Below are 19,285 nucleotides of genomic sequence, written 5' to 3' on the forward strand. Positions count from 1 at the left end.
CTGAGGACAGCTGGACTTTTGCATGGAACATTTTCTGAAGCTGGGAGGACTTTTTGAGGGCCTGTCTCTCTGGGAAGAGGCCTGTGCACTAGCTGTTGCTCTGTGAACTGGCATCTCGGCCTGTCTAATTCAGAAAACTTCCCAGTGACCTGAGCCTCCACCCTCCCCCTGCCCCTGCCTACTGATCTACGCCAAGCCCAGGCCCTTCGCATGCCCAGGCCGGGCTGCCCCCAGCCCTGTCACTTTACAGCCCCTTCTCATACAACCGGGCTTCCCTTGTGGTTCAGCTGGTAAAGAACCCGCCTGCAATGTGGGAGACCTGGGTTCAATCCCTGGGTTAGGAAGATCCCCTGGAGAAGGGAACGGCTACCCACACTAGTATTCTGGCCTGGAGAATTCCAGACTGTATAGTCCATGGGGTTGCAAAGAGCTGGACACAACTTTCACTTCACTTCTCATACAACCACAAAGGATTGAGAAACACCCTGCAGACAGTTAAGCTCATGAAAATAAGAGACTCTCCACAAAGTTCCAAATCACCACCAATGCATTTATTTGCGGGAGAAAGGGTCAGATCTTATTAGGAACTTTAAACTGGATACAACTAGAGACACTGATCTGCCTAACATCTGGGTGTTCACAACTGCACAGATAAATCATATCCTGCACGTGAGGCGTCACCATTAAACTGACGAGCCTTTAACTTGACGGGGAAGGGAACACATTCTGAGCAGACACATGATTTCCCATTTAGATGGTGCTGCCTTAATCAGACAAGTAGTGTTGAGAAAAACGAAGACAGCCTCCTAGCCAAGGTCTGGATGTGACGGCAGCCTCCTGAAAGGGGATCACACCCTATTTATAAAGCAAGAGCATGAAGCTCCCAGCTGAGCTGCGGGATGAGAGCTGGGGCTGACTTGAGGGGTATGAGTAGGGCAGTGCCACCTGACCTCAGGAGCCTGTGCCCATCCAGTGTGGGCCTCTGCAAGCCCGTCTTTGGCCCCCTGCACGAGGCTGATTCAGGAAATCTGCAGAGTAAGTGGATTGGGCCCCCATTCCCCTGCCCCACCCCACCTTCCCCGGGTCCAACAATGCCCAGTCCACTGGACGCAGCCTCACCCCCACCCAGCCCCTGCTTCTGGACAGACACATGGGAAATATGGAAACTGAAGCCCAGCCGTGCTAGAGCACATCTAGGTGGTGCTGGGGTGGTTGTCTGACAGGTGCCCCGAGATGATCAGGCCTCACCCGCGGTGGCCAGGCTGAGACAGCACGGTTTGTGTTTGTTTTAGGTGATTCAGGTTACTCCAGGGCAAAGCACGATCCTGATGACACCCGGCGGAAAAGCAGGCTGGAGCCTCGGAAGAGCTGGCCCTGGATTGGAAAGAGCAGTCAGGTCAGTTGAAAGGGGAGGTCAGGCTCCTCAACCCACGCAGAGCCAGGCCAGTATGTGACCAACAAAGGCCCAGGAGCTGTGAGCCCCCGGGGTAGGAGGCAGCCGGTGTGGGTTTGCACTCCTCGGGGGCAACATCAGAATCTGCTCTGCGCTGAAGCACAGTGTCCAGTGTCAACCAGGCTCCTGAGGAGAACACTCGCTGCTCTCTGGCATCAGAGCCAAGGGGCCTAGAGCTCCTTCCGGACACAGGCTGTGATGCACGTGGAACCACCAGAGTCGCTGAAGGCCTGTGTCTGTCTCACGCCTCCCTGCTTTCCTCCCATCCACCATCCTTTCCTCAAGCTGGAGGCCAGTCAGTGTGCTGGTTCCTCCTGCCCAGGCCCCTGCCTCATCATACTGAGACCAACCAGGGCCAGGGAGGCCAAAGATCTGCCCTGGGCCAGCCACCTGGACCTTTTACCCAGAGCTCCAGCCAGCAGGAATGTGCCTGGGCACAGATCGCAATTCAAGACTGGCACTCTCACCAAGTTCACCATGTGGTCCAACACCAAGCTCAGGCTCTCCTGGGCACCTAGGGCGTCCTGCGGGAAAGAGGGGCCAGCCTCCGACAGGCCAGGTGTGTCTTCAGCCCAGGTTACTCAAGGTTATAAGGAGTTCTTGGGCTTCACCACCTACCCCGTGGGCTCGCCCATACTTGTTCTGAGTCTTTAAGATGTGAAAAAAGACCTAGTCTGATGTTTAATTCTTAAGGAAATTCAGATCTAAGTACCTCAAACCCCTTCTAAACAGAGTAAAATTTACTTTTAAAAAGCCTTGGATTCCATGACAAGCCCTTAACTTTTCATGTAATGAAGGGTATACAAAAATCTTTTCCATCTGATCAATGTTATGGAGAAATGAGGAGAAAACTCCCTGGAGTACATGCTTACCTGCACACTCAGGTACTTCCAGCAGTGGATCCAGGATTTGAACACTGGGGAGTAAGGAGGGAGCCCAGCCTGCAGCCTGCCCGGGAAAAAGAGCGTGTCAGACCCAGAAGACGGTGGGAGGAGCCAGAGCTGCCACCACCCACATACCGACCCACATCTTCCTCCCAAAGGGGTATGATGAATCCCAGAGGAAGCTGGCATGCCAGGTGGGCCGAGGCCACACAGAGCAGCCAGGAGGGGCTCAGCCAGGTTTCCCCAGCAGCCCTGGCAGGGTGCCTGGGGGAGGGGCACACACCTACCCACAGTTGTTCACAGCCATGAGATCGCCGACCAGCAGGAAGGGGTAGGTCAGCATGCTCACCGCAATCTGCAGGGAGACCTGAGGGTCAGCGACCCCACCCACCACAGCCCCGGCCTGAGTTCAGGGGGCAGGGATACCCTGTGCCAGCAGCCTTCGCTGAGGCCTGCCTCCAGCCACCACTGGAGCTGGCCTCCTAGGCCCCACCCAGGCCCCAGCACCTTGGAAAGGGCCGTGCGGGGCCCGACTTACCCCCATCACAAATTTGGTGTAGCTCCGGATGGCCAGCGCCTGGCTGAACTGGAGAGACACAAAGGGAGACGGGTTTGCCTCGGGAGCTCGGGAAGCAGACTTCAGATGTGCAGGTCCTGTCCTCACTGCCTGCTCTGTGGCTCCCTTCACCTTGCTGTCTACACTGGCCTTGCACCCTGCTGGCACTCAGCTCCTCACAAGCCCACTGCACACGCAGCACCCACTTTCAGGGCCTGCCGGCAGCTCCTGCAGCCTGGGAGTCAGAGTTGCGATCATTTGGGGGGCAAAACTGGGATATCCGGACTGAAGAGGCTTCTGTGACTCCACCAGGGGTGGTAAGTGCTGAAGGGCAGGAAGTTGGACTTCTGGGCTGCAGCCTCTGTAAGTTCTGAGGACTGGGCCTTTGTTTGATCAGTGCCCAGGGCTCAGCACACGTTAAGTGCTTAGTTGAGTGGAAAGCCAGGTGCCCATCTGAACCACCCAGACAGAATCCTGGGTCCCGCAGTGAAAGGTGAGGGGCAACTCTGGGTTTTCTGCACCCAACCTCACCAAACTCTCACTCCCTTCAGGCCCAACTCCTGAATTCAATTTTACCCATGAAACAGCCCCAAACCAGGAAGGGTGACGACCTATCCCTCAGCCTCCTGTGGGGCCGACCCACCAGATGGATGCCTTGCAACCCTGGGCGGAAGTCTGCTGGGCCCTCTGCTTGAGCGGCAGCCTCACCTTAGCCTGAAGCACTTGAAAAATACTTTCAATGAAGTGCTGACTGCTGCTGCCTGCAGTTAAGTGCAGCAGCCCCTGGTCAAACACCTGCCCACCTGGACTGGAGGAAGCCATCAGCTGTGGGACGACCCCCACCAACACCCCAGCTGTCCCAAGCTTGTTCTGTGTGTGACGGCAGCAGCTCACCCACTCCCAACACCCTGGAGTGAAGGCAGGGCCGTGGGTGTGCTACTGTAATTACTGTGAGTTGAATTTGCTTACGTTAAAAGGCCAGTAAGACTCCACTTACCCAGTTCAAATGGCCCGTTTCCCTCTGCCTCAGCTGCAAGCTCTGAGGCACTCCTCACCATGGACTCTTTCCCAGACCACCCTCACCCCGGAACTGCCATTCTGGGGCCCAGACACAGACAAAGACGATGAGCCCCCCACCCCCAACAAGGTGATTCTGGCAGACAAGTTCCCAGCCCCTCATCAACCCTCCTAGGGTGGGCGATCCCTGCTGTTGGGACGTCTGGCTACCAGGAGCCCCGGCCCATCAAGGCCCCCCAGCTCGTATCTTGGTTCAGGCAGACCTTGTCAACTATCAAGTCCCCAGCTTTCTTAACCAGTGCCTTTTAGAAGGATCAAGTCTTCCCCATGCCTGACCCAACCAGCTGAGAGGTCTGTGCACACCTAGCCGTGAGACTCTGCTAACATATGCCCGCATGGCACAAGTCCTAGATGACGGAAGCACCCTCAGCTGGGACCAGGGAAGGAGACCTAATCCCAGCACTGTCTACTTGCAGCCAAGGGCCTCAGGACAGCCCTTCAATCTCTGGGGTTCATCTGTCTGTAAAATACAGTGTCACCCCCACTCTGCTTCTTTCACAACTGGGGTGCTGTCAGGATCAAACATCAATGTTCACAAAAGGGCCTGAACAAGCCTAAAACACTAAGTGAAAGCCGAAACGTTATCATGAGCTGGTCTATTTCCTGACTTACTAGGGACCCCTAGTTGGGTCACTGTCTCAAACCAGCTTTGGATAAAGTCCATATCCACGTTACTGGTGAAGTTGCCCAGGGATGGGCATCCCATAAACCCCTCTAAGTCTCGTTAGCAATCTCATCTCCTCAGAGACAAAGTTCACCCAGGGACCATCAGAGGTCTTCTGCTCAGACCCCTCCCTGCCAGGGACCCTCTCCAGCCCCCAGGGCCCAGTATTCAGAATCCCAGAGTCCTCAAGTCTGCCCCAGACCCTGGGCATCAGCAGTACATGTAAAGATGGACAAGTCCTTGTTCCAACCAACCTGGGAACCTGGATTCTGGTCGTTCCCCAGCCCCCCTGGGGTGTCACTCACGCTGTCATCCACCAGGTAGGCATTGATGAAGTGGGCCAGCAGGTTACAGCCCCACAAGAAAACCACATCGCCCAGGAGGTGAGGGATTAAGCCGCTAAAAAAACAAGGTGAGCAGAGATGAGCAGGAGAGGGAAGGGAGCAATTCCTGGGAAGCACCCAGGAAGCAGGCAAGGATGTTCCAAGCTCTAAATTTCAGCGTTATCTACCAGCACCATCTCAGGAAGGAAGGCTGCAGGGGCCACGTGGGCCAGCAGCTATCCACACCAGGAAGGCAGTGTTCCTTTCTTCGCAGGGTGTGGGGTGGTAGTGTGTGTGCTATATGCCACATCTGATAGCACAAGTTAAGCCTATGATCTCAAAAATGGTTTTCAAACTACAGACGCTGGGCCTTAAGATATGAATGCTGCAAAACCTGGGATTTTCAAATGCAGATAAGGAAAGAGTACCTACACTTTGGCATTTTCCCTTTTGCCTATTTACCTAATCAACTCTCGCAAAACTTTGCTCAGGGCGTCTGTCTTCATCCCTGGAACGTTCCACCAGAGATATTCCATACAAGCTTCTGTAAGGACAGCTGCCTTTTAAAGTGATGGCCTTTAGAATAAGCATCTCTACACAGTAATATGAAGTTTTCCTAAGATACAGTGCTGAGGGTGAAAAGCCAGATTGGTATCAGTGGGTCCTGTGTGATCCTTGTGGTCTTTTTCTTTTAAAAAAAAAAATGTGTTTATTTGCTTGTTTAGATATGAAGTGATGTGGAAAGAGCTTCAGGAGAATGGCTGTATCTTCGGGAGAGGACACAGAATTAGGATTTTTGAATGTTTAAAAATATTTCAAAATATCTGAAAAGTTAAAAAAATACATAACACACCTATTAATATGATATGAGGGATATTAATAAAATGAACCTTCATGAATGCAATTTCAAATCCTGTTGGTTTCATCTGTGTTCAGACTGACTTTTCACATATACACTCAGCGATTTCTGAGCACACACATCATGTTCTACAAATGTGCAAAAGAAAAACAGAATCCAATGGGTAAGCAGCTGTTGTGTGGGAGTCCCGTTCACACATCAGAATAGAATGTATATATACAGTGAGAGTGAAAAATACCAAAGGCCATGATATGCAGTGTTTTAAGGTCTGAAGTACTAGTCATACAAGCAAATATTTATTCACACACACAGACACACACACGTATAGATACACATAGGTATGAACGAACACTTGAATAAGTATGTGTGTATAAATCAGAGTTTGTCAACCTTGGCACTGTCGACCTTTAAGGCTGAGTGAATTCTTTGTCGTGGGAGCCGACCTCTGCATCGCGAGATGTTTAGCAACTTCCCGGGTCTCTACCCACTAGATCCCAGCTGTGACAACCAAAAGACGTCTCCAGACATTACTTACGTCCCCTGTGGGAAATTCACCTCCTACTGAGAACCGCATACACACGCACACACGCCTCCATGCAGAACACCTAGCCTACTATGACACCTCAACGTGAGTTAACACAGAGCCCCGTGTCTAGCGCACTGTGCTCATGACGGCATGGATATCAATGTCTAGACCTAAATCAAGCAAAACAAAAATATTTGTAAGGCCTGGCTTTTGGATTCTGTTCGTGGTTTACAGTCTTTTTATACAGTGTGAGTTTTCTTTACAGGTGGCGCAAGGTGGGTGCAAGACACCAAGTAGGGTGGAGGGCCTGGGACCCTCAGGAGATGGTGTGCCCTGACGACAGCTGCTCTGCAGAAACGCAGGTCCGGAACGGCCAGGTCTTAACTTTTGAAGAGAAGGCAGAAACAGGGACTGTAATGCGAAGCATTCTAAATGTTGAATGCTAAGTCACTTCAGTTGTATCTGATTCTTTGCGACCCTATGGACTCCACGGGATTTCCCAGGCAAAAATATTAGAGTGGGTTGCCACTTCCTTCTTCACGGGATCTTCCCAACCCAGGGACTGAACCTGTGTCTCTTACATCTCCTGCACTGGCAGACGGGTGACCGGTTCTTTACCATTAGCACCACCTGGGAAGCCCAAATGTTGAATATGAAGAACTACTTTGTCAAACAGGATTCATCAGCTGGAGTCAGCTTACGAGCGCCCAGGGCTTGACCTTCAGCCCAAGTCACAGACTTCCAGCTGTTTTTCTGCAGTGAAACCAAGGATGATGGACGAGCTGAAAACCTCCTGAAGGCCAGTCTTGTGCCCGCCCCCCAGCCCTGAAGCGAACAGACGGAGGCAGTGGGGTTGGAGTAGGGGGATGGTCCCCACACACCAGGTGTGCTGGACAAACAGTACCATTGCTGTGTGAGCCGTGACGTGGAGGGGGCTGGGCAGCTCTGGTTCTGCTGGTCAGCAGCGCACATGCTGTGGAGCTCTATGGGCCGAGCCCAGGCGCGGCGGTTAGTCTGAGGCTAGCAACCACAGCCTGAGGGTTGAGAACGAGCCTGTTAGTAACCCCTGCTCTGCGACAGTTACAGGGAGTATAAAACTCACGTACACGAAGAATCCCAGCAGGCCCTCTTCTTTGAAAATCTTCCCAATGGAGCTCAACACGCCGCTGTGGAGAACACAGGGAAATCAAGGTCACCAGGCACCTGCGAGAAGCCCGTACCCGGGTGGGGAGGGGAGCCCCCCACCCCTGCTCAGAGCCATCCGGTCCTGGCTGGGACGGGGAGGGACATCCTCTGTCCCCGAGCAGAACCCAAGTGGAGATGGTCACAGCCCTTGTTTGGGGGTGAGGGGGGCATCGACACAGTTCACTGAGACTCAGGAAACCCACCCCACCGGGGGCAGAACCCCAGTTCTCTATGGCTATCTTGCGTGGATCTGCAATATAGGAATGAACCTTCCGGCCTGGGCTGCTACAAGGTGACGGGCCCTTCTGGCAGGCTTTTGTGCTCAGCTCTGACTGAATAACCTTCTGGAGCCTGCATGCCTGACAGCGAGAGAGAGGAGGTGAGTGGAGAGAGGCTCCTTCCCAGAGGGCAGGGAAGGAATAGAGGGCCCTGCAGCAGAACGTCCTGCAGCAGATCGCCCGGCCTGGGAAAAGACAGACACCTGGCCTACCCCATCAGGGAGCTGGGAACGTGTGCCCTGCCTGCTGCAGCCTCTTAGCCGTCAGAGGGAAGGCCGTCAGCGGGAAGGCTGGGACATCTTAGGTGTGAAATGCAAAGGAGGCTCAACTGCAACCTCTAGGGCCCGGACAATGCAGGGAGGCTCTGCAAAGCTGAGGGGGCTGGGGTGGCCTAGGTGAAAGGCAGTGGGAGCCAGAGCCCGGCCAGGCCCCACTACCCTGCTTCTCAGGACTGTGGCTCGGCCCACTGGGTTCTGAGCCCACTGGGGGAATGGGCCAATTTCCCACTGGCGAACTCAAAAGGAGGCACCATGGCAGCCAAGCTTCCTGGGGCAGTGGCCCCAAGGACAGCCACAGGAAACCACCAAACCCAGGAAATGAGAAGCTGACAAGGGTGACAAGGGCATGACTCCTGCCCTGTGTCTTCAGGACCCCCTCCTGTCCTCACCCAGAGGGCAGGGAGGACACAAGTGCCCCAGGGAAGGGCGGGGTCAACACACCGATGACCCCAGAGCATCCAGCTCAGTGCCGGGCATGGCAGGTAAACAATGGGAGGGACAAGTCCTGAGCCCACGGGCTGGATGGCGGCTTAGCAGAGGAGGGAACCAATTGTAGGCCCACTCCTGTGACAGCTGGAGACAGGATCAGGACACAACCCAGGGGTCAGGAAGGAACCCCAGTAGGACCCCTAATCAAGTGGACTCCAATCCCACCCACCCCTCTGCAGGGCGTCCAAGCTCATCCAGGGACACCCTAGATGAGCGAGGGAGAAGATGCCCTGGACTCAAGACTACAGAAGTCACTAGTCCACTCCTCTGAAGCTGTTAGAAAGAAGGCAGAAACGGGGCAGGAGCTGATCCCAGTCTGGCCTGTCCTGGCAGACTTTGAGTAGCGACAGGGCCCTCTTGCCCATCCTGAGAAGCATTACCCACCTGTACTTGGCCTCCCGTCCCACAAACTGGACCATGCAGCGCATTGAGATGACTGAGAAGAAAGGAAACACACACAGAGGTGACACAACCGCCAAAGACCACAACTCCCTGGCCGTGGTGCCGGCACGGTGGCCACTGCACCACGGGGCCTGTGTCTGAGCCCAGGAGGGGAGGTGGCCTCTGGGATTCCTGTGATCATGAGACACCCTGTGATCACGTCATACCCGGTGATCACGTCCCATTTCTTCTGCCTGGGAAGAGCCCCAACTCCTCTGGACTGGAAGCCCGGCCGATCCCAGTAACAGTACTTCTCAGTCACTATACTGCTCCCTGTCTACCATCCGTGAGGGCTCATCCCACGGCTGGGATGCAGTCTCCAGCGGGCGGCTCACCATGCAGGGGGTGGGCCAGCATGCGCGACACACACTGCATCATCATCTCGTAGGAGGTCTGCAAGAGAGCAGAGGCGGGGACTCAGCCTGGCCTGTCTCCGAAACTGACACTCATGGGAAGTGAAGAGCACTTAATGGGGAGAAACCAGGATCCCAAGGCTCCCACACGGGTCAGTCTACCTCGGACGGGCCCCGGTGTCACCCGCCCCCCACTGAGCACACAGGAGGCCCCAACTGTGACTTCACCGACTGGCCCGACTTGGCAGTGAGAGATAATGATCAGGCTCTTCTCCAGTTCCGGGTACTCACCTCCTTCACCACCTTCTTCAGAGAAGTCTTCATGTCATCCTTGTTGGAAACCTGCTCGATCTCGTCTGGAGGGAAAACCTGAGACGCAAAGAGCAGAGGTGGATCAGAAGCAAAGTATGAGCGTGTACTGAGATGGAACTGGGAGGGGATGCAGAGGCAGGAAGCGGCTGTGGCCGCTTTTCCTGGCCGTGTCCATTAGTGGGGCCCAGCGTGGGAAACCCCCCAGGGCTGGAGCTGGCGGGGAAAGCCCCCGTCAAGTGTCACAGGGTGCACCGTGGGGCAGGAGTGTTTCCAATGGAGGGGACTCAGCACCGGACCACCCGGCCTTGGGGTCTGGCTATGGTGCTGGGTGTGCGGGGGCGCCCCGACCAACCCGGGCACTGAGAAGCAGGATGGGTGCCCACAGTGGCCTGCAGGGGTGCCGGGAGCTCGGGGGGCACTGGGCAGCCAGTCCTGGCTTCACCCCGGGCTCACCTTCTTCATGCTGCCCCGGGTCACAGTGGAGAGGGCATTGGACATCAGCCGGGGGCTCAGGCCTCGGAACAGCCCTATCTTCCCGTCCACCTGCACGATGTACTTGGCTGCAGGAGAGCAGACGGGGCAGCGTCACGCCCGGCCCCGATGCACCCACTCCTGGGTCACACTTCACACCCAGACCAGATGCGACCTTGTCCCTCGGTACATGCTGGATTCCGTCCCGGGAGTGGGCACCAGCCACGACGCCGGGAGCACTTGAGTCCCACTCCCAATCGTCTTCTCTAGCCCATTTCCTTTTGCAAAACCTTCAAAACATATTTTTTTTTTTGACAAACAGGTTCATGTTTTTTTTTAGCTTTGAAAAGTCTTGGCAAATTGAGTGACAGGTTTCCAACTCTGCAGCGTCAGTGCTACAACCTAGGAACCAACTCCGTCACTGATGAAAAATGCTTTCCTCTGGAAAAAGAAAAAAAAAGAAGGAAAAAGACTGTCCCCAGGGCACAATGAAGTCTGCAACCTAAGGGAGGAGAAGGAAAAGGAAGGGCTCCCGGGAGACAGGCTCGAGAGGCCCGGCCCACTAGTCACTGTGCTGCACCCAGGACCCCACAGGGCACCTCCTGGCATTTATTAAGCCTGGGGGCTGGCGGGGTAGGGGGGAAAAACCAGTGGAGAAGAAACTAAAATAGAGGCACTAATGAACTAATCTACAAAAAAATCTTAAGTGGTCAGGGAAGCTGGACCCTATCTAAGCCAGTGCTTTCCGTGAGGGTCTCCAAATGGATACTTTCTTAACGTTTTGTTGCTTTATCTTGTTAAATATCAACTTTTAGACAATGTTCAAAAAGGAGACAAGTTTTTATAAACCTGAGTGCCTGGAAACTAGCAGCAAGTTGGCTCACACAGAGCAGGCCCCTGGAAGCCCTGACCTCGGCTCTCCAGCTCCGCACAGTGGCGGGCGCCGCAAGGTGCCCATCCTCCCCTCATCTCGTCTGCCAGGTCTGCCAGCAGCCATTCCGCGTGGCAGCTCCACGGGCTTTCCCGGCCCCAGAGCACCCGGTACCTGCTGGTTTGGCTTCTGGAGCCAGGGTGGGGCTGGAAAGAGAGGAGGAGGAGGAGGAGGAGAGAGGAGGCTGGGCCACCGGGAGGACGCCCTGCCTCAGAGCAGAAGGAACAGGCAGAAGGAAGGTTTGTTTTGGGGGAAGGGAGCTCCAGGCAGCCGGAAGCAGAGCTGGTGGGATAAAGCCTGAGAGTGAGTTCCAGAAAGAGAGGACACTTAACCTCTTTCTATTTCCACCCAGTTTCCAAGTCAAAAGAAAAGGAAGAAGCACGCCTACCTCTCACCATCTCAGAGCTAAATTATGAACCAGGGCAGAGAAGGGTAGGCAGAAACGCCTGGAGAGGCCTCTGTGCGACCAATGGGCCCCCTGGCTGGCCGGGGGCTCCATCATGCCACGGCTTCTCTGTAGTCCCCCAAAAAACTGGCCAGGAGGTCCTTTCTGGGAGAAGACTGAAGAATGTCACGCTTTGCACCATGATGGGGAGGAAGAGATCCTGTTCGAACAGTGTCTACAGCCAGACAGCTGGGCCCCCTCCCGAACTTGAGAGCAGGTATGGTGTGGTGGCCAGAAATGCCCCTCGGGCACCTGCTTCCACCACATTTATATAAACGGGGCAGGGGCACCTCAGGGCTCGGCTCATCTTCACAAGAGGCTGTAAGATGACGGTCAAGACCCTCCACCCTGCGTCCTTTCGAGAATGACTGTGGGACATCGACAGAGACAGCCTGGGTCTCCATCTCTAGGCCGAGAGCCTGGCACAGCCATGTACAGAGAGATGGCGGCGCAGGGCTGACAGCCTGTCACCCGGCCTCCCGCAGGGCAAGTGTTCACCGTGTACACTGGCTTCATTGTGCGGTGGGGGTGGGGAGGGCTTCCTAAACCTGTGACATCCTCCTCCCCAACACTGACGATTTTTAAATGAAACAAACATGAACAGACTCCCCCCGCAAAACGACATCTTCCACCTGGCCCATGCTGTACTCAATAAGGTGGCAAAACTGGAAGAGAAACGGGCCATCAGGTTCAGCCAAGAGTGCCTGACATGGAAAAAAGGTGAAGGGGGGGTGGTGAGGGCCAAAGTTATTTAGCAGAAGGAAAGGTTTTCAGAGGACTGTTCTGGACTGACTACACAGATAAGACGAGCAGGGACGTATGGAGCATGAGGCGATCAGCCCGGCTGTGAGAGCAAAGGCACGTTTAAAGAAGTTTGGGGAGGGCGGGCACTGGGAGGCGGGCAGGGAAGGTAGATGGGAAATGTTCCTGGCTGGCTGTGGGCCTGGGGACGAGCAGTGTGGGCAGCTGATGGGCTTCGTTGGCATCGGGCAAGCCCCACCCACAGTGGTGGGCTTCTCGATGGAGAGACCCTCAGGCAGGCAGAGCTGCTGTGCTTGTATGAAGGGCCTGGGTGGGCAGCAGCTGACGAGGAGGGCAGGGCCAGAGCAGCCCTGAGCTCGAGCAGGTCATCAGGGCCAAAGGTAAAGCCGAGACCCACCCGAGTGTTCCACCCCAGGGGATGGGGGTTCTTGAGTGAGAGGGCATTCCTGCCTGGGGAACAGGGCAGGAAAGGAACCCAGGAGGTCCCAACAGGCCCCCTGCTGCAGGAGCAGGAAGGCCAAAGAACTGGTAACAGGACAGCCAGACTGCTCAGGAGGGAAACAAAGGAAAACCACCGCCTCCCTCGCTCCCAGGCACAGCCTGGGGTGGCAGAGATGACAGGAACCACTGTCCCGGACAGCCCTCTCTCGGGCACCTGTCTGCTCTCCCACTGACCATGGGCAGCCCAGGCAGAGGAACTGTCCCACAGCCATGCTGATCACCGGCTCCCACCCTGATACCCCGCCGTCCCTGACCCCACTCCCACGCCAGTTCTGACGCTGGGTACCCCATGCGGCCCCCGCCATGTTCCCCAGGCCCAGCTGGGCCTGCTCCCTGCTTGACGCTTCTTTCATGTCTCTCTGGGCGTGGGCTTTCCTGCCTGGGGAGCACACTCACCGTAGGTGAAGAAGCTCGGCAGGTAGAGGACCTTCCTCCCCAGCACGTTGGTCCCAATGGTTGGGGGCATCGGCTCATGGCCCACCTTCAGAATCGACAAACACAGAGGCAGTCAGATTCTCCTGCTGATTCGGTCTCCCTCTCGTCTTTCCCAGGCCTCAAACTCTCCTCCCACAGAGTCCAGTGCTGTTCCTGATGACACTTTCCCCGTCAAAACAAACCCGGAATTTCATCGCTGTCTGTTAATTATCAGCATCATGTAATCGCTCGAGGCACAGAAGTGTCCAGTTCCAGATACCACACTGACCACAATCCAAGCCACCCATCCCCCAATGCTATTACCTCCCAATTCCAGGTATTTCCAGTGCAGGGACTCTCCCCTCACCCCATGTTCGGGTACTTCAAACCCCATGCTTATCTCAGTTAATTCTCACCTCCAGGGTAAAAACGTCACTACAGTCTCAGTCCTAAGGTGGCAACACCAAGACCCATCATACCCAGAGCTCAGCCCCGAACTTCACATGCACCCCCTGCGGACTTCACAGATACATCCCTCTCACCAGCAGAGCACACTGTCACGTCAAACAATTCCTCACCGGTGATCTAACCTCAATCACCCCAATCCCTGGGACAGAATGACCCCCTCATTTCTGTAGAGTTATGATTCTTGCTGTACAGATGATGATTATAATTAAGGTGTCTGCTAAAGTCATGGGTGAGTGAAGGACCAAGCCACCCCAACCTCTGTGAGGAGGAGAGGGGTTCTCCTGAGGGGTGAGGCCATTTGTTATACTGCCAACTAATGAGAGGATTCTCCGCTGCCCGGCTAGAGGCAAGATGTCTAGGAGACCAGCATCTCAGTGGGGTGTGAGAGGGCAACTCCCTGGCATGGGACCGTCAGAGCTGCCCAAATGAACCAGAGGAGTTCCGCTAGAATGTGAAAGAGTAAAAACAGCAGGATTGGGAAGTGCTGCCTTATCAGTGGAACTATGCCTGCTTCCAGCTGCTTCTGGGCTTAATGTTTTTGCTTCTTCACCTTAGTCAAGTGTTTCTGGAAGCTGAGGTTGTCCCCCTGCAGATGGGATTCTGAGCCGCATGACAGATTACTGATTATGACTTAAGAAACTCCCTCCAGAACAAAGAACTTCTTACAAGAAAAAAATCAAGCCCAGGGGAGTTGGAGGGAAGGGTTAGGCCAGGTGACCTAAGCAGTAAGCCCTCCCCCTTCCAGACCTTTCCCCTTCGGGGCTAAAAGCATGAAGGTTCTGAGGTTAGGTTTGTTCTGATTTTGTTCTCTTATACAGGCCGTATTTCTTTATAACCTCAACTCCAAGTTTGAGCCACTGTCCTTTTGCTGCCTTATCCCCTTCAGTCACCACAAATTGATGGGGAGCCCCATCGATTTCACCCTTAAACCTGCTCAGTCCCTTCATCCATATTCCCATAGCTCCCAAATCTGTGGAGTCTATTTTAACTTCCACCTGTGTTATCGAAGGCCTGCTGATCCTATCTCACTCCTATTCCCTTCACTCTCAAAGTTTTTGGGTCTTCACTGCTGCAAGCGGGCTTCCTCCAGTTGCAGGGAGTGGGGGCTACTCTCTAGTTGCAGTGCTCAGGCTTCTCATTGCAGTGGCGTCTCCTGCTGCCGAGCTCGGGCTCTAGGACACTTGGGATTCAGTACCTGAGGCACACGAGGTTATCTGCCCCAAGGCATGTGGGATCTTCCTGACCCGGGATTGAACCAAGATCTCCCGCACTGCAGGCAGATTTTCTACTGTTACTCACTTTTCTGGGACAACCCCCAAATCTGCCACTCCAATCCTGCCACCCAAACCCCAAACTGGAATCTTCCTTTTTGCAGAATGTTATCTCTTAATTCCCAAACTATATCCATTTAAGATTTCACCCTCAAATATGTTACACTCAGCACCAGCTGTGTTCAAACAGGACAGACCACCTCAGTCACCCCAACTGGGCTCACTCACCCTTACCACCCACTGTCCAGACTGTCTCACCCTCTCGACTCCCTCATTCCCCATTCTCCCTCATTCCCCATTCGCTCTCATTCCGCAGCTGCTTTTCCTAGTGACCCTTATTTCAATTTTCTTCTCCTGCAAGAGAGAAGGGAGGACCTTCTCCTACCAAGGCCCAAATGATGAAGCCACTTCCAGTTTCCTCCGCATGGAGACCTCTGCCCAGTTCCTTGTACTCCAGCAGCCTCCACTCCACAGACACTCCTACTGGCCACCCTGAAGTCGCAATCCTCGCCCAATTTAATTTCATCATCCTTGCATCTTATTTCAGGTACCACCGGTTCCAAAACCTCAATTTCTCTCCCAAACCTATGATCTCTATCAAATACAACCTGAATTTTTATAAGAAAAGCAGCCCTTACTCCCAAATCACAACCAAACACCAGTCTCAACATTTACCCTGTCAGTCACTTCCAAGACTGAATGTCCTCATTCTTTGTCACATTCCTTGTCGCACTCCAAAATCCACTGGCCCGGGTTCCTCAGACCCCAGATTTCAATTACTTCTATTCTCAAGTCCCTCTCTTTACAACTGTATCTCCCACTCTCAGTCCATTATCAGGACAGTAAATCTGATACCCATTTGCCTCAACTCAAATCAAACCTCAAGATTTGGTTAAGTTTCCATCTCAATTTTTAACCCGTTCTGCTTCTTAGCTAAAAATTCTAGGCTGAATCTTCAGATATCAGTCCAGGCCTAAACCACCCTAGGCCTGCCGATCCTCTCGGTCACGCCCACCTAATTCTGCACTCCCTCCACCCCTGCACCCCGCCCCCTTCCAGCTCCATCTCTCCCTTTCTCAAGCAGCCCGGTTCATCTGTAAAGGCACTGCTGGTCCAACCAAATGCGCCCAGTGCCCCTTGAATGCCCCGACTGCAGAGACAGCCTACCTTGGCCTCAGTCTGCGCCAGTCCCTACATACCCTCCCACCTTGTGTTCCCAACTGGCCCCTCTGGCCAATTCCAATACGCCCAGACCACTCAGGCCCCCAACCGTGACTTCAATGTTCTCCAAATGCGTCATCCCCTCCCCCCCCCAAAAGCCTCCGCGTCGCTCCCCTTTCCAGACGGATCGCCACTACTCCTCCCCCCAGCGCGTCTCCCTATCTTCTCCCCTCCTCCAAAGCACGTCATCCTGTCCCCTCCTCCCATCAACTCTGTCGTCGCCATCAAATCCAGAGCCCCCATCTCCTGTAAACCGATAGCTTTCCTGTGCTAAATCCTTCGCCTCCGCCAAATTCCATCAACACTGAATCCTGTGCCTCTGTCCCCTCCTCTCCAGAAGCTGACGCCCCTTTTTCTTTCCTAAATTTTTGGCCATGACCCCAGTCCTTTGTCCCGCCCCCCCCATCCTCCTAAATCGCTTTAAATCCATCTCTATCAAATCCAGAGCTTTGGCTCTCCTTCACCCTAAACAAGTGTTCATCTTCTGAATACCGTGCCTTGGCCCCCAATCCTCCTCTGCACCCTGTCGCAAAAACTTCCCACCCCTCCCCCAATTCTGTTGCTTCTTTCATCCCAAAATGCGGCCCCTGCCCTCCAAGTCCATCGCCTCCGTTCTTTCATCTCCTAAACTTATCTCTTCGTTCCATCGCCCCCCCATATCCCGAAATTCCTCATTCCTTCCATCTTCTCCCAAATTTGTCGCTGACCCTTTTGCCCTCGTCTCCTGCACCCCCAAACCTAAGCCCGCTGCATCCCTAAAACCCTCATCGCTTCCGTCTTCTCCCGCTCCTGCGCATCACCCCGCCTTCTCCGCCCCCTCCTCAAATCTGTCGCCTTCCACCCCCCGCCCCCATCCCCCTCCAGACCCTAGCCGGTCACCTTCACACCAGCCCCCCATCTTCCCGTGGCGCCCCGGCCCCCACACCTGGATAAGCAGCTTCACGTAGAGCAGCGGGTGACTGAGCGCCGTCACTCCTGCACCCAGCGCCACGAAAAGAGCCTCGGTGGTCGGGGCGTTGTCCCCGGAGCCCAAGCCCCCGGACGCACCGTCCATCCTGCGGGCCGAGGGCTGCGCCGCCGGCCGAGGGTGGCGCGGATGCGCGCGGTGTGCGGGCGGCGGGTCGCGAGCCCGGGCCTCGACCCCCGCCGCCGCCCCGCCGCGAGCTCCGGCTCCAGCTCCGGCTCCCGCCATCCCCGCGGCACCGCCGGGAGCCCAGGACGCCACTTCCGGGTCCGAAGCCCCCATGGCGCGGGGCGGCGAAGTCACTCCCCCGTCACGTGACGGGGCGGGCGCCACGCCCCTTGCGTCATGCGTCAGGGGGCGGGCCTGGGCCGCGGCACTCGTGGCGGCGGGGGATGCATTGGTGGTCCCCCCAACACACACACACACCGGGCGGGGTTGGGCCCTAGCTCAGCGCCGAGCCGTGGGCTGGGGGGTCAGTGGTTGCGGACGGCCGTGGCCGTGGCCTCTGAGACTGTGAAGGCGCCGCAGGCCTGGGCGCGCCCCCAGAACGGCGGGGGCGGGGCTTGGCGGTTCTGGAAGCCAGACGCCCCCAGTATGGTCTGAGGCGCTTCCAAGCTCCCCCAGTCTCTGGCGTCCGGAGTCTTCTCCGCCGTTCTGGGCCCGCCCCTTTGCGGCCCGCATCCCGGGCCCCGCGGCCTGCGAGGGCTGCTGTGGCAGGCCGAGTCCCTTCGCTCTCCCCAGACTTGTCTCACCCCGCTGCCCTCTTCACTCGTCCAGACCCAGTTTCCCCCTCGGCGGTTGTGATCTTCCTCCTTGGCAGCTGAGCCTTCGTCAACCTGCCTTCGAGTTCGCGGTTATACTGTGTATTCTGCGCTAGAGTACGTGGAATTTCCTTCGTTGGGTCGGAAGATTTTAATTAGTCCTTCAGCGTGAGCACTGCAAACATTCTCCTAGGAGCCGATAGTCTCACCTTTAGTTGATAAAAACAAGTCATAGGTGACTCTTAAACCGTACTTATTTGTGCCACTTTTCGAAGTGCTTTGAACAAGTTGACTCCACTATGAGCCTCTTGACAGTCCTGTGAGGAAGGTATTTATTCCAAGTGCCCTGTTCATGTTTGTAAGTGTGCACACTCCCTGCAGCAACCCGTAGAACCTGCTAGTTGCGGGGGGTGGGGGGAGTGGGGTGCTCAAAAAGAGCTTATGTTTAAGGGGAAAGAAATCGAGGATCCTAGAGTCGGCAGGGACACAGCAATGGGTGACCGGATCCCTTTATACTTATCCTGTCTTCGTTGTGAGAAAGTTCTTGAGAATACTGTGCCTTCTGAACTCAGTCCGGGTTTCCTGGAATCTGCCCTTCCTGACCTCTAAAAAGTCATATTTCCGCTGGCTGCTGCTGACGATAAATACTCCATACACTTTCCATGTCCCAATCCTGTCAGGATGCCTCCCTCATTGCTCTCTCCTCCACGCTGACGTCCTCAGCCCAGGCTTGCTCTGGTCTAAATCACTGTAAAGCCTCCTCGTCCTCTCGGGTTACAGTGTTTTCATCGAACCCACCTCCCACCCCCAGGAGCACTTTAAAAGACTTCCTTTGACTTGGTTTCTGATTTAACTTTCTTAACAGGGACCTTAAAGGCAGCTTCATTTAACGTTACAGCGCCTTACTAACTCCACCCAGAAGGAAGGTTCCTTCCCTTTTTAGAAGGAACCCTTCACCTTCTGAAACTTCCTCACACAAATCTTCTCCTCTTTTGGGCTTTTCCTCTCCATGTTTCTCCAGTTCTCTGTTTTTCCTTCCTTTCTAACAGGAAAGGCCATTAGCCTTTTATCTGCCTTGGGTCGTCACTTTAGTGGTTTCCTGTAAGGCAGCTTTATTGTGTTGTCTTGCGTTGTTCTGTATCTTCCACAGTAAGTGTTGAGTGAATTGTTTTTAAGTAATTAATTTCCTGGAAGAAATTGAAGTAAAAATAGGTCAGTTACAGCCATTATACCCCTAGGGAACGAGCAGAAGAAAATGTTAAAACTGCCCTGTAGCTAAATTACCACAACGTGGGGCTCATGGGGACACCAAGAGGAAGAGAAAAAAAAAAGCCTTCACAATAAAAATACTACAAGTCACTCGAAAAAAGGTCCATACAGTCAAGACTGTAGTTTTTC

The 19,285-nt window shown here is 54.7% G+C and overlaps 1 protein-coding gene across 2 annotated transcripts; it reads right to left on the reverse strand.

Annotated features, from left to right (window-relative positions):
- Nucleotides 1-529: 529 nt before the first annotated feature.
- MTCH1 (mitochondrial carrier 1) lies at nt 530-17,428 on the reverse strand. Of its 2 annotated transcripts, none has more exons than XM_055406140.2 (12): nt 17,088-17,428; nt 13,185-13,269; nt 10,132-10,238; nt 9,658-9,735; nt 9,349-9,406; nt 8,957-9,008; nt 7,449-7,508; nt 4,940-5,033; nt 2,876-2,923; nt 2,625-2,692; nt 2,326-2,401; nt 530-1,374 (listed from the first exon to the last, which is right to left on the reverse strand). In XM_055406140.2, the coding sequence occupies exons 1-12, from the start codon at nt 17,406-17,408 to the stop codon at nt 1,303-1,305; spliced, it is 1,119 nt and encodes a 372-aa protein (XP_055262115.1). In that variant the 5' UTR covers nt 17,409-17,428; the 3' UTR covers nt 530-1,302. The 2 variants fall into 2 exon arrangements, with proteins under 2 accessions (XP_055262115.1, XP_055262114.1); XM_055406139.2 differs by having other exon boundaries at nt 4,889-5,033; nt 17,088-17,427.
- Between the last annotated feature and the right edge of the window lie 1,857 nt (nt 17,429-19,285).

This window comes from Moschus berezovskii, chromosome 23 (genome assembly GCF_049115385.1).
Source record: "Moschus berezovskii isolate FMDL1 chromosome 23, NW_MosBer_1.0, whole genome shotgun sequence".
Lineage (NCBI taxonomy): Eukaryota > Metazoa > Chordata > Mammalia > Artiodactyla > Moschidae > Moschus > Moschus berezovskii.